Source organism: Cyprinodon tularosa, unplaced genomic scaffold (genome assembly GCF_016077235.1).
Source record: "Cyprinodon tularosa strain WSP-4 unplaced genomic scaffold, ASM1607723v1 ctg553, whole genome shotgun sequence".
NCBI lineage: Eukaryota > Metazoa > Chordata > Actinopteri > Cyprinodontiformes > Cyprinodontidae > Cyprinodon > Cyprinodon tularosa.
The window spans coordinates 423979-438833 of NW_024039289.1; the positions used below are offsets into that span (position 1 = coordinate 423979).

The following is a 14855-nucleotide window of genomic DNA, read 5'->3' on the forward strand; positions in this document are numbered from 1 at the left end:
CGTCTTTTTCCCTTGAGGAGGTCCGCTCTCGAAGCCTATGAGAAATGCATACACTGGGGGAAAATAGCCCCGCCTTCCCGCAGGCTGCAGCGGGATGTACTTGGAAAATTGTACCATAAAACCACATAGCGTTAATCTCACGTTAAAAAAATTATCGCCGTTAAAATGGCCTCGCGTTAACGCGTTAATAACGCGATAATTTTGACAGCACTAATATATATATAAATATATATAAATATATATATATATATATATATATATATATATATATATATATATATATATATATATATATATATATATATATATATATATATATATATATATATATATATATATATATATATATATATATATATACAGAGATGGGAAGTAACGAAGTACAAATACTTCGTTACTGTACTCAAGTAGATTTTTCTGATATTTTTACTTTACTTTACTACTTATTTTTATGGCGACTTTTTACTTCTACTCCTTACATTTTTACACAAATATCTGTACTTTCTACTCCTTACATTTTAAAATATTGTCTCGTTACTTTAGTTTTGAATCATTTCAATGGAGTTACCGTTATTATTTTTCACCTCATCAATACCAAATTCAATCTAATTGGATGGGAATCTACGTTGCATTTGACGCACCACTACAAGATGAATCGACAGATTCGGCGGTATTCATTGGCGGCAAATCATTGCAGCTTGGTGGCGGTGGCGTTAGCATAGTAGCATGGACGACGAGATGATTGAAAATGAACACAACGGAGATCTAGTCCTATTGGCAGACATCCATTTAAAATGTAGGCAACGGCATGAAAAAAGTGGTTTCTACTTTTACTTTTATACTTTAAGTAAATTTACAAGCCTGTACTTTGTTACTTTTACTTGAGTAAAGAAGTTTAATCAGTACTTCCACTTTTACCAGAGTATTTTTAAACACAAGTATCTGTACTTTTACTCAAGTACGGAAAGTGAGTACTTTTGCCATCTCTGTATATATATATATATAATGGGTCTTTTTTATGTGTTGTCTACTCAGTTCAGAGGGCCCATGCCTGTCTTTACCTAGGGCCCCAAATTTCCTAAATCCGCTCCTTATTCCCTCCCATTTACTGCGTCACCGGTAGTATGGGCGGCGGAGAAATTCAGAACCAGGAGAAGAAACAGCGTCTAGTTTTCCCTGTAGGACTAACAATGGCCAAACTTCGCCGTCTTAATCGCCAATCTCTAATTAATTTAGATTTAATATCCCAGACTTGCAGAACTATCAGTAGAACATGCAGGCTGTCGGCTGCTCTCATCTGGTTCGCTTTTCTCTTCTCTGGCCTGTGCTCCTCAGGTAGGACCTCCATGTTTCTATTTTTGCTGCTAAACTTGATTAATCAGATCAACAAATCGCATCTTTCGCTTTTTAGCTACTGTTTCCTTTTCTGTTGTTTTTCTCTGTGCGTCAAGTAGCGCGGCTGAAGTTGAAAGACAATGAATTAGATAGAAAGTTTCTCTTCGGTGCGTCAAACTCCATGTTGCTGCATCTTTTCAGTCATTCCGTCAAACTGAGTTGATATTTGCGTGATTTTATAGCCCAAATGTTTGCAAATATAATTAATGAAGCCTGGAAATCAATAGTCTTTATCGTAGTTATGATTAATCACAAAGAGCGTTTCCGCTTAAAGAAAAAGCCATTTAATTCTCCAATGTTCCTTTTTTTTATATCCGGGTCCTTATCGCAATATCACCCCAAACATGAGAAATACCATTATGATTAAAAACCCTATAGATTAAAAAGCTTAAGATTTATTTAGAATCGTATATTTATTGTAAATATTAAGTAGATTTAATCTGTTATAAATCATTATTGATCAAACTTCTGGAACTTTATTGTTTTATACTGAAAGCATATATCCACACTGCTATGATGCAATCATAACATAGTAAATACAGCATTGTTACACAGGGATTGTTTAATCCCCCTTTCAACAATAGCTTAGTTTGTAAAAAAACAACAACATATATTTTAATAAAAATGAAATAACAGTAGATAATGAATTAAATATTTCATATTTAGGAGAAATAGGTTGTTGAGGATAATAAACCATGTAAGCAATATCTGATTTTCTTGTTAATTAGGTGTTTATTAGTAATGCAAGAAAACTATGAAATGTAGGAAAAATATGTTAAGTGACCTCTAATTGAACCAATATATGTGTAAAAGTTTGGTCATTTATATTAAGACTTTTTTGACTTTTAGTTTTATTGTTCTGCTTTATTGTTGGGATGGCTGAGTGCTTCTAATTAGGGCTGATTATGGGAAAAAATACCTCATCCTCAAAGGAGATGGATTCGTCCTAAACCTGACATTTAATGTATCTTTCAAAAGCCAAACAAAAAAACTATTGGTTTGTAAATAAAAAATAATAATTACAATCTGTGCAGCACTTTTGCTAACATGTCTACTTTTTTTCCCCCCTCTGCAGCAGATGCTGCATCAAAAACTATAGTTGGTTATGTGAATGGAACAATCATCCTACCGTGCCAAACTAACCGCACGGACAACCTCCTCACGGTGGAGTGGTCGAAGGATAGAGGTTCGATTATCACCCTCCTGTTCCGCCATGGCCATGAGACTATAGAGGAGAAAAATAAAGCCTTCCTTAACAGGACCAGCATCTCAGTGGATGGAGTGAAGCAGGGGGACATCTCTCAGACCATTACAGAGCTGCGGCTGTCTGATGAGGGCCAGTATGAGTGCAGGACCAGGTTGGGGAGCCAGCTGCAGATTGAAGCAACACTGAATCTCATTGTGGGTAGGTGGTGGGAAGGTTCTTGACTGCTGAGGGGAGTTTAACAGCTAATCCTTGTCTATTTCATTTCAAACTATCAAATAATAACTTTTAATTGCTAAAGTTTTTACACCCATGTAATGCTTTTGTTTTCTTACATAAACAAAAGGTGGGGGCTTACTGTGTTGTTAGTCAGGATGAAACTCATTGCAATCCAGTTTATGTGTGTAATTCATTATGACCCAAACTCCACCAGTTTTGGAAAATACGCTACCAAAGCCTTTTTCACAACAGACCCTGCTGAAAATTTCAGAATTAAAGGCTACCATTTCCACAGTAATAAAGCATCTGTTAACCTACTATTCAATTCAATTCAGTTTATTTATATAGCGCCAATTCACAACACATATCATCTCAAGGTACTTTACAGTTCACCAGATCATACAGTCAGATTGATTCAAAGTTTTCTGTCTTAGGAAAACCAATTGATTGCATCGACTCATTCCCTCACACTAAGCATGCTTGTAGCGAGAGTGGAGAGGAAAAACTCCCTTTTAACAGGAAGAAACCTCCAGCAGAACCAGGCTCAGTGTAAGCGGCCATCTGCTGAGGCCGACTGGGGTTCAAGGAGACAGAAGCAGAGACACAAAAAGCAGCTGTAAAAGGTGGCACCGTCCAAGAAACACACAGCCAGGCAGACGAGCTCCAAGACAGCTCCCATGTCAGAGGATGAAGAGAGCACATCCACTCAGTCACGGTCAGAGAAACAGGACTACATTGGAAAACAGGCCGATCTCTAACATCTATAAACAAAGGTGTGAGAGTGAAGTGCTCTGTTAGGGACATAAGGAACAATCAGATCTCTGATATAAGATGGAGCTTGGCCATTTAAGGTTTTATATGTGAGAAGGAGGATTTTAAATTTTAAATAATAGGGGAGAATTGTGATATAAGAATTGGAAAAGAATTCCGTATCACTATTGGGTCTGACCCAATCCTTAAGACAAATCTTTGCTAGAATTTCAAAATAAGAACCCCAGTACTCTATTAAATAAAAGCCTTTACATTGTACACAGTAATTTATTGCAGCATGCTAGCACCTGTCTCTGAAATCGGATGACCAGAGCCTTTTCACAAGAGACCCTACTGGAAATTTTAAAATAAAAAGCTCTCTTTTCCACAGTGATAACTCGTTTTAAAGTTATATTGGGGAAAACAGCGTGTTTTAAAACCTACAAACCCATGAAAAATATTCTGATTTAATGCAAAGTAAAATCAGATCGCTGGACATATTTAATTCTGTGGTGGGAGGATCTGTCCAGAGAACAACTATAAAGCTGGGCATACACTGTAGGATTTTATGCCCATTTAGTGACGATTCTCCAGTAGTGTGAGAATTTTTTGATGGGGCCGACTTTCATCCTCATTGTGCGTCGTGCTTTCGTGTAGTGCACACTGGGTAACGAGGGGCGGTCAGCATCTCACAACCACCTCCCGATCAAGAATCGTGAGGTCAGCAGAAAATCAAACATGTTTGAAATTCAGTCGGCCGTCGTAAGGTCACTTTTAAACCCTGCAGTTTAGTCGTACACTTTGAGCTGTAGCTGCGTGCAACAAGTGAAAATATTGCAATGTGTATGCCCGGCTTTACTTCTGCATTTTACCAAAAAAAAAATGATTGTAAGAGAGGAACAAGTAAAGTCACAAGACATTGCTTGAAAAGAAAATCACAAGATCCTGCGTAGTGGCAGCAGCGGCATGCTGTGCGAGAGATGGTTAGAATTGATCGGATGATGTGTGGAGGTGGATGCAGGGCAATCCTGGAACAAAGTGTGTTAGAGGCCGCAAAAGAGGTTGGATAGACATAGCATTAACAGTCTTTATTAAATAACGTGTTCAGGAAAAGAAAAAACACATGGAATGCGATAGGTCGCTATATTTTCACATCCTTTTTGTGGTTCTTTTACCACCAGCTGACTCGTCTTCAATGTCAGTAAGTTAATATGGATATGGTTTAATAATATGTTAAAAAGCAGAACATGGTTGTAATTATGAGAAAACGTATACTGTAAAAAAAAACATAATAAGAAAAGAAGAAAAAATAGGCATCTAATGTTTGAGGACTTCTGGTTCAGATCAAATCATTATCATGTGACAGTTTAACCCAGTCAAGTCTAGGAAAATGATTTCTTCTCATCCATTTTGACTGAGTTTTAGCTGTTTTACCAAGAAAGGGAGGAATAAAACCCCTCTAGATGTACTAAATGGGTGGAGACCTATTGATTGTTATGCTTATAAGTATTGAAAACCAAGTAATAAACTTAACTTTAGATCATGCTCCATTTAGAGTCAGTATATAACATTAAATACTAATAAAATACAGTGATATTTGTGGTTGTAAGGTGAAAAAATGTGTTAAAAATTGTAGGATTTAAATAATAATTAGGGGTGAGTATTGGCATGGGTGTTGCGATACGATGCTTGTCACGATACTCGGGTCACGATATGATATTATCACTTTATTGCATTGAAACCATATATTGCGATTTTTTTCCTGTTATCAAAATTTAATGCATAGATAAAAAAGCAGTATATGTTCATCAGATGATATTAATGGTTGAGTTATTTTGGTATCCATGTTTTTTGGGGTTTAAGTGAGTCCATGTCTTCCACTGTGAACGCCTCAACTATAAAAAATATATGCTGCACCGCACAGCAAAAGGGCGCCACAGCACCATCTGCCAGAGTGGAGGAACAAAGGTAGCCCATTTTCCCTCAGTTTTAGGTAAAAAAATGTTCCTTTAAAAAAATCGATACTAGGAACTAAAAGATCGATATCATATCAGGCAGCCAAAAATCGCGATATATTGCCAAAATGATTTTTTCCCACACCCCTAATAATAATAGGAGGTTTTTAGCTCTTTGTATAGCAGTACTGTTATTAGGATGAAAGGATTTAGTTTTAGATGGTTTTAAAGAAGTTCTAAGACAGCGATCATCTTTAGAGAACCTACAGTTGAAAAATGAATTCCTGAAGCCATTTTCAGCAGCAGGATAAATTCTTCTTAAAATTGAAGATCATTATTCATTCTCACAATGCCCACATAGTATCAGTGCTGTTTTTGACAGCCATCTTATGGTACGTTCACACCGGACGCAGCAGGCGCAGCAAAAGCAGCGAGTTTACATGCAAAGTCAATGGTTGACGCGCGTCAAGGCGCAGCAAAAGGTCCCGCGGCGCGATTTGAGCAGCAGGCGCAGCGTGTCTGAGCAGCTGAAGCAGCGCGTCGGGAGCGTTTAAGCATCTAATGCGCGTGAGGCGCCGCAAACACGCTGCTGCTCGAGATGGAAAAATTTTACTTTTGCTGCTCGACGCGCCGCATCAACCAATCAGAGAAGCGGATCTGGGAGCTGGCCGTGAGACAGACACATCGCTGATGACACAGCGCGCTGTGATCACTCCTCTGAAACAGTTTATTGACGCATAAATTACCTTAAAATGCAGAAATCTGCCGGCAGAATATGTTCGCTTTTATTATCCTGGTGCCTGCAGTTTGGATTATTTAGATGAAAAACACCTACCAGCTGCCACGATGAACCGCGGGGAGGCTTTAGTCATTATGATATGTGATGATTTTAGTCCAGTTTTAGTCTACTAAAACTAGTTTTATGACAGTTTTATGTTAAAATTCATAAAAAAGTAAACCTTTACAATTTCCAATAACAACCAGATTCTTTACCTGACTGACAGCTATTGCCTAGATACCACAATAGCTGGGTATAGAATGCTGTCGTCCAGTTTATCATTGCTGTTGGGCAGAAAACTTTGATTTATAGAATTCAGTGTGTTACAGAAGCTGTGAAAATAGCAGATCTACTTCAAAACATCACATTGGTTAGTATGGCAGACAGACAAGCTGACAAAATGTACAATAAAGGAATGATTTTATACAAATAAGGTTTCCATCACAAGTTAAACACTGCCTTATCTACTATGAATTATGCATTATACACAGATCAAACAATCTTCATTACTCAAAAAAAAAAAAAAAACAACAAAAACTTTTTTCTTTCTGCTTTGGCAATTTTGGCTCTATTACTTTAATTTGCCCCTTCGTTACCGCTGCTCAGGGGTCAAAGTAGATTTAAATTCACAGGGTTTTGATATAAGAAATACAGAGAGAACCTACATAATTGCCCTGTAATGCCATGTGAATGAATATTCTGACAAAAATTTTGAAATATTAAAAGGAAACAGCGAAAATGTTTTAATGACAATACAAGGAAACATTTACATCATATTTAAATTGATAGAAACAAGAACAATGAGAGAAAAATATTCAAAGATCTATGTACCTTTTCACTTGGCTTTTTATCAAAAATAAACAATATGCAATGAAATATTTCTTTTTGGATGTAGCCTAGAACAAAAAAAATCTTGATAATTAGACAAAGGGATTTTTTACACTTGGCACAAGAGGAGGATTAGCCACATATAGTTTAAGTAGCGAGAGCAGGAAGAGCCGTTCTGCTGAGAGCGAACCACGTGGTGAAGAAAGAAGCGCAGACTCGCCATGCATTTCTGCACAAGCACAGGAGGAAGAGCAGAGTTTGTCAGAGTTGAGCACGCAGCATCGGATGATTTTCGATTATTTTCTCCCCTGCCTCTGCTGCCATGCTCCATCTGTGGTCATGCACCTCTGCACGCCAGGTGGGCTGTGTCCCCAAACAGGACGCAGCAGCATGGCTGATACCGCTAACATTTTTATTACCGTATTTTCACGACCATAAGGCGCACGGTACTAAAAGGCGCACTCTCAGTTATGTGTCCCATTTCTGTATTTAACACACACATAAGGCGCACCGGACTATAGGGCGCATTTTTTATATACAGGTACATGTCCTCTACTACCTTTAAATACCTCTACTGCGTATTTAAAAATACAGCGGGGGGAAAACTGAGTATGACTGTGCTTTATTCATGTATTTATTACAAAGTATTAATCAGACCTGGGTGCTGGCCGTGAGACAGACACATCGCAGATGACACAGCGCTGTGATCACTCCTAAATTAACTTAAAATCCTGAAACCTGCCGACGGAATTTGTTCGCTTTTATTACCGGTATCCTAGTGCCTGCAGTTTAAATTATTTAGATGAAAAACACCTGCCAGCCGCCGCGGTGAACCTGGAGGCTGCCCAGCCTAGAGGCTGCTGATGAAAGGATTTCTACTGTCGGTGCACCGCTGGTATGTGGGGGTCTGACCGCCTCCGACAGAAATAGATAATCTGGATGAACTGACTGCAATTATTAAGTTTTCAGGTGTATTTTCTCACTTAAAAACATATTAAAACTACTTTATTCCCACTGATCACAGCAAATATAGCTGCAAGATTTAGATTATTTAGATGAAAAAACACCTGCCAGCCACCGCGCTGAAGAGGAGGAGACCCGGCCCAGAGGCTGCTGTTGAATTAAGTTTTCAGGTAGAAATATAGAGCGGGAGCAAAACTGAGTATGATTGTGCTTTATTCATGTATTTATTACAAAGTATTAATCAAACCCATCAAAGTCATCCTCCTCTGTTTCTGAATTAAACAGCTGCGCTAAATCAGACATGCCAATTTCCCCTTCTTCGCTGTCAGAGTCACTTTCCGTGCAGCGCGGCTCCTCAGAAATAATGCCGGCTTTTGCAAAAGCTTGAACAACAGAGCCAGCAGACACGTTAGTCCAAGCATCTACAATCCATCCGCAAACGGTGGCGTAACTTGCCCCGGCGCTGCCTTCCACTTATCCTGAAACTGTGGTCTCCGTCTGTCATCCGTCGCTCCCACGCCGCTCGCAGCCTTACTTTGAACGGCCGCTTCAAACCGATGTCGAGCGGTTGAAGTTCCTTTGTCAGACCCCCGAGATAACGGCGAGCACAGCGTTCATTTTTTTTCACCATGTTTTTCACATCAGCTGTGAGATGGGCAAGCATGGAGTCACATATTAAAAGCGATGGTGATGCGTGGAAAAAAACCACCGGGTCTCCTCACATACACCTCCCTCAGCCACGCTTTCATCATTTCCTCATCCATCCAGCCCTTTCATTTGCTTTAAAATCATATGTCATCAGAGCGCTGTGTCTGTCTCGCTGTCAGCTCCCAGATCAGCTTCTCTGATTCGTTGATGCGGCGCGTCCAGCAGCAAAACTTCAATTTTTTCCATCTCGAGCAGCAGCAGCGCGTTGGCGGTGCGCTCCCGACTCGCTCAAAACGCGCTGCGGGACCTTTTGCTGCGTCTATACGCTCGTCAACCGTTAACTTTGCATGTAAACTCGCTGCTTCTGCTGCACCTGCTGCGTCCGGTTCACAGCGAGCACAGCATTAATTTGTTTCACCATGTTTTTCACATCAGCTGTGAGATGGGCACGCATGGAGTCAGATTAACAGCGATGGTGTGGTGATGAGTGGAAAAAAAAACACCTGGTCTCCTTACATTCAGCCACTCTTTTATCATCTCCTCAATGAGGTGGTCTCAAAAGTCGCAGTTGCAACACACATAGGGCGCACCGCACATTTTGAGGGGAAAAAAAGACGTTTATGTGCGCCTTATAGTCGTGAAAATACGATAGGCCTTGTCTCGTCTCGTTGACGAAAACTCACACCCATGAGTCAAGTTTTGGTCAACAAAGATCCATGTTTAGCTCGTCAGTTCTCATTATCGTCATGAAAAAAAAGGAGCGTCGACACAATAATTGAGTCATTTTTTATTAAAACAACACTTCACACTATGCAAGCCTACTGAAGTAATATATAATATATATATATATATATAGTATTCTTGATAGGGTATCATCTTCATCTTGCTTTTCCAGGTGCTGTATCTGAGCCACAGCTATCATTTGTTCCTCCGGGATTGACACTGGAGTGTAGAGCAGAGGGCTGGTCCCCAGAACCTAACATAACGTTCCTGGATGCCAGCGGCAATGAGATGAAAGCCGAACCGGCACATGTAGCTCTGCGGCCAGCTGGATATTTTACTGTGACAAGGAGATTGTCTTTACAGACTGACACCGACAGGTACGGCTTCTAACTAGGGATGCACGATATAATCGGCCCCCTATCTGTATCGGCCTTAAAACTGAATATCGGACATCGGCCACCCCACCGATATTTAACCCGATATTTTATCAGCTTCTGAGTTTCTAAAGCCAAAAAAAAAAATACTACTTCTTCTTCCTCCTCAAAAACTTTTTTACAGAGTTAAAAACTTCTAAAGACGAAGGGAGAAAATATTGATACATTAAAATATCACAATATCTTTATATGCTGATATATTGCCATATAAAAACACCATATCAATCTCTTTCACTAATGAAATATTTTTATATGTCATCGTTATGCTACGAAATCCCCCGAAAATTCACGAAATGTTGCCATATTTTTATATGTTGATATATTGACGCGGTATCGATCTATTTTACTAACAAAATCTCACAAGAATTTGCAAAATATCACGAGACTTTGTAACAGAACGATGAAATTTCACGAGATTTTGAAAGTAAAATAGATCGATACCGCATTTTTAAAAATCAATTTAATATCAGCATATGAAAATATATTTGAGTATATTATTTTTCAAAGTGTCAGAAATGGATAACAAAACTGATTTTTTCAATGACTACTTATTTTTGTCGAGCTTTAACATCGGTATTGATATCGGTTATCGGCTATATGAGTTTTAAAATATCGGCATATCGGATATCGGCCAAAATCCCAATATCGTGCATCCCTACTTCTGACGGTGTTTGCTTCAACCCAGGCGGCTGTGTTTAATATGAGAAACCAGCCTTTTGCAGCTTTGCTGAGATAACAAACTTCCTCTTTAGGATTCTCTGAATGAGGTCAAGCTTACATTTGCATCTTTTCTTCACAGAGTGAACTGCAGCATTTACCAACCGCTGCTAAATCAAAGAAGAAATGCAACAGTTTACGTTCCAGGTATAGTAATGCATTTAATGTTTATTCACATGCAGAGAAGGAGATTTTTATCAGTAGAGAGCAGTTAAACATTTTCTATTTTCACTTTTAAATCCAATATTTAATATCTTGAAAATAAGGCAACTTGGAAATGACGGGTGAGGAGTGAGACATTTTATGAAACAATAGGGACACTTCATCATGTTTTTACTGAAGTTAAAGTAAAACAGCACACTGTTCATTTTTTTCCTAATACTTCCTCAAGTAAACATAACTGAGTACTTTTGCCATCTCAGTTTTTATGTTACAAAAACAACCTTTTGTCTCTTTAAAAATTCATCAGTTTGTATTTTTTTTCTCTTTCCAATTCTTCCTCAAGCAAGAGGCCTTCTTGTGAGATTCTGAGGTATTTCCCTCTGTGTTCATTATCGATTCTCTGTTCTGATTTCAGGTAACTGCATGAAATATTGCTATAAGGAAATCCTGATCACAGGGGTGATCACAGGTGCTGCGTTTGTACTCGTCTACATTTTATGGAAGAAACAAACACTTCTTTGTAAGTCAGCAACTGGTTTATACTTGAATCTGAGCAGATAAAAACATGTCTATACTAATATCTGTTTAGGGATTAATTGTGTCATACAACTTCTTTCTAGTTCATAAGTGCAATGGAAGAATACCAATGTGGAAGGAATTTTAAAAAGTTTGAGTTTCAGGTTATTTTGTCTAAGTCCAGTCATTGAGAGCTACCATCCATTAACTTTTAGATGCATCCCTGAATCAAATCGGTGGTCAATTACCAGGCGTTTCACAAAGAGTTTCCTCAACCCCTGTTTCTGTTACCGTAGAAACATTCTCCCCAGAGCTATCCTATTCGGGAGTAGTTTTTGTTCAGTAAACTCCTAGTGTCCTCTGTCTCCGCTCTCCCTACAGCCAATTATGTTGTTTTATTTCCTGATTTAGTCATATTTTGTCGAAGTGTTGTCCATAAAAAAAAAAAAATAAGATTTCCTAGATCTGTTAGACAGGTTTGGTTTTAAAAACAAATGCATGTCTGTTTGAGGAGGACTTATTAAAGAATAATTGGCATCTTTTCACTGAGAATTATTTTCTTGGGGGAGAGGATTCTACCACTCAGTGGAAAGGATATGAGATTTATTTGTTTTTGGTTTGTTTAATATGAGCGAGATGCGGATCACTTTTAGGATTACTTCAGGGTTAGGATTAGGATTCACTTGGTGATAATCTACTGAGCCTACTAGCACAATCTGAAGCCAAACTTTGGGACTGATAAATGCTAACAACATCCATTTATTGGGATGATAACACCTGAAGCAGCTGCAAACAGCCACTTAATATTTACTGTGTAAAAGAAGACAGAATCAAGCTGAGGAGGAACCCATGAGATGGTGATGATGAACAGGTCTTACCAGTTATAACGTTTTTAGACTTCATCTTCACCTGCTGCAAGATGATTTTACCTAAATGGATACATTGATCCAACACTATTAAAGAAATTAACCTGTAATGTCATTGTGGGCACAACACACTATAGCAAGCCATTTTGATATGTATAAGCTTTACTGAATATGTATTCCTGATATCTGAAAAAACAGTTTTTCCTTGTTAAAATGAACAAAATTACATTCTACACATCTCAAATTCAGGGTGTCTAGAAATTTATTTCAGATCTCCATATTCCTATTGTTACTGGTCAGCATTTGGATTATTTTGATTTGGAAGAAATGTATTTCAGATATAATCAATGTATATTCAGTCAAACTAATACATGTCAAAACGGTCACTTAAAATGTGTAAAGGTTTCTATATAAAACTTAAATTATTTTTAGTACAATCTTTTTTTTTCTGAAATTCAATTCAGTTTCTGCTGAAAAAATGTCATTTACAAAATCTGTGAATATAGTTCAGTCTAGGAGTGTAATTTTGATCAGGAAGAATCTTATTTTATTGATCAACAAATGGAACAACAGAGAGGAGATTGCTTTTAATAAATGTAAAAACGGCCTGCCATAGCCACTTCATATAAACCTACACATTAACTCAAGGAATAATCTTATCCTTCGCTATCTTCCTCTGTCCTGTAGCGGTTTTCTGTGTCTTTTAAACACATTCTCCTTTTTTTTGTATTTCTTCATTAAAATCTCCAGGTCCAGGTGGGTGAAATAGGGACTTCCTGTTGCCTGTTGTCACTGTGACTCATTGAATCGAGGCTCTACTGATTATAGCCTTTTAAACTTGTTACGCACACACTTAACTCTGAGTGAAACTACTCATCTTTGATTAAACTAATTCATAGTAGCTGTCGTGAAACCAAATACTAATTTCCCGACCTTTGGCTAGATCAATTTAGAGTTGCCAATTTGCATGTGAGTTTTTAAACCTTCTTTTTGAAACAAACCCCAGGTCTTTGTTCTGAATGATATGCTCCTTTGTTTTGTCTCTTTCTTTTACTGGAAATACTGATTAATCAAGGTGTGTCTTGGTGTTGTCGTCATGGATTAATCAATCTGTTCAGTAATGGAAGACGAATGAAGAAAAAAAAGGAGCTGGCTGAAGTAAAAGCAGTAGCGGTGGTAGGGATAGAGCCCATCAGTCATCAGATTCAGGTGTGCTGGAGAAGATACACATCTAAAAGTTTCAGGATAGTAGCTCTCAAGAACTGGACATGGCCACCCCTGGTCTATTGTGTAAAAGGAAATACTGTGCTTTTTTTGCGACCCTGGCAGACAGATGTATTACACCTTAAAAATAGAGTTATCTTTTATTCCTGGAAAATGGAACGTATAGCAGAGGCTGCCTTGGAAAAAGGGAAAATGACTAAATGAGCTACACACCTGAGACGACCTCTGAAACTGCCTATTTGTTCCATTATTTTGTAAAAAAAAAAAAGTAAAGAGCTATTATCCTCGTTTAAAAACATAGTAAAACAAACAACAAAATATGACAAATGATTTTTTTTTCTGATACAGAGAGCAAAGGAGGGAAATTACAGAAATTAACAAAGTTTAATTTTTATTTACCTTTTTCCCTCAGTTCCTTTCTTCACACGTCGGACGCAGAAACCATCTCATCCAACACAGCAGGCCAATCCCACTGCAGCACCCAGGGATCAGGCAGAACCTGCCGGAAACACTTACTTAAGCAAACAAATCGAAGAGCTCAAGTCAAACATTTTTGAGAAAGACCAGCTGATTGCCAAATTAGAGGCAGACCTAAAAGAACTTCAATCCAAATGCAACACAGCTCAGCAGCAGGACCGGCCTGAAACTGACCAAAGTTCTTCACGTCAACAAATTAACCAACAAGGTAACACACCACCAACAGCCAGCTTGACAAGTCTCAGTGGAAAATCTGACCAGACATCCAAGGGGAAAGGCTCCAAACCAGGTTTTTCAGTGCAGCATCTGCCGACCGCTCCTCTGAAAAGTGGCACACAAAAAAGCCTTCCAGCTCTTTCTATAAGCAGCGGTGCTGCTTCCTCAGGTTCGTCTTTAGCTCCTGCTACAAATGAAAGCAATATCTTCCGTTCAGGGAGCTTTTCTGGTATTCTTCCAACTTCTGTCCGGTCTCCGCGCAGGTACACTATGCCTAATAACCGGTTCATGGTTCTGGCAGATCTAGCTGAAGAGTCAGAGTCTCTGATTTCTGAGAAGACCAAACAAAATCATAAGTAGGGAATTCTTACATAAGCAAAGTTATGTGGATGTACTTAATGTTTGCGTTAACAGTCTATGCATCTGAAAAAAAAAAACAGAAATGTATTAAGATCCTTCAGATAAATAAGCATCTGGTCAGAGGAGGGCTGACACCAAAGACGACATTCAAATATTTTCTTTCTACCATTTATGTTGGGAATTACGATATGATCTTTTTAACATTTGGCTTTTTAGAGTGTCATAAGCCTGCTCTGTCCTTTGGCCCACTTCAACTGGCATAAAACAGTTTCCAACTGGCATTGCCGGTTAGCATCTGGCATAACCCAGTATCCAACTGGCATAAAACAGTTTCCAACTGGCATTGCCGGTTAGCATCTGGCATAAACCAGTTCCCAACTGGCATTGCCGGTTAGCATCTGGCATAACCCAGTATCCAAC

General features: G+C 38.6%; 1 protein-coding gene across 3 annotated transcripts; it reads left to right on the forward strand.

Annotated features, from left to right (window-relative positions):
- The first annotated feature begins 1121 nt into the window (after window positions 1-1121).
- On the forward strand, window positions 1122-14558 carry LOC119796619 (selection and upkeep of intraepithelial T-cells protein 5-like). Of its 3 annotated transcripts, XM_038305248.1 has the most exons (7): window positions 1122-1335; window positions 2471-2800; window positions 9636-9840; window positions 10697-10761; window positions 11192-11296; window positions 13795-14215; window positions 14261-14558. In XM_038305248.1, exons 1-7 carry the CDS (start codon window positions 1125-1127, stop codon window positions 14433-14435), a joined length of 1512 nt encoding a protein of 503 aa, XP_038161176.1. In that variant the 5' UTR covers window positions 1122-1124; the 3' UTR covers window positions 14436-14558. The 3 variants fall into 3 exon arrangements, with proteins under 3 accessions (XP_038161176.1, XP_038161174.1, XP_038161175.1); XM_038305246.1 differs by having other exon boundaries at window positions 13795-14558; XM_038305247.1 differs by having other exon boundaries at window positions 2474-2800; window positions 13795-14558.
- Window positions 14559-14855: the final 297 nt, after the last annotated feature.

Excerpts from the sequence above, each read along its gene's own strand:
- LOC119796619 (XM_038305246.1), top strand. The coding sequence starts at position 1,125 with ATGGGCGGCGGAGAAATTCAGAACCAGGAGAAGAAACAGCGTCTAGTT. Across the intron at positions 2,801-9,635 it reads AACACTGAATCTCATTGTGG|GTGCTGTATCTGAGCCACAG; the intron begins GTAGGTGGTGGG and ends TTGCTTTTCCAG. Across the intron at positions 9,841-10,696 it reads TTACAGACTGACACCGACAG|AGTGAACTGCAGCATTTACC; the intron begins GTACGGCTTCTA and ends TTTTCTTCACAG.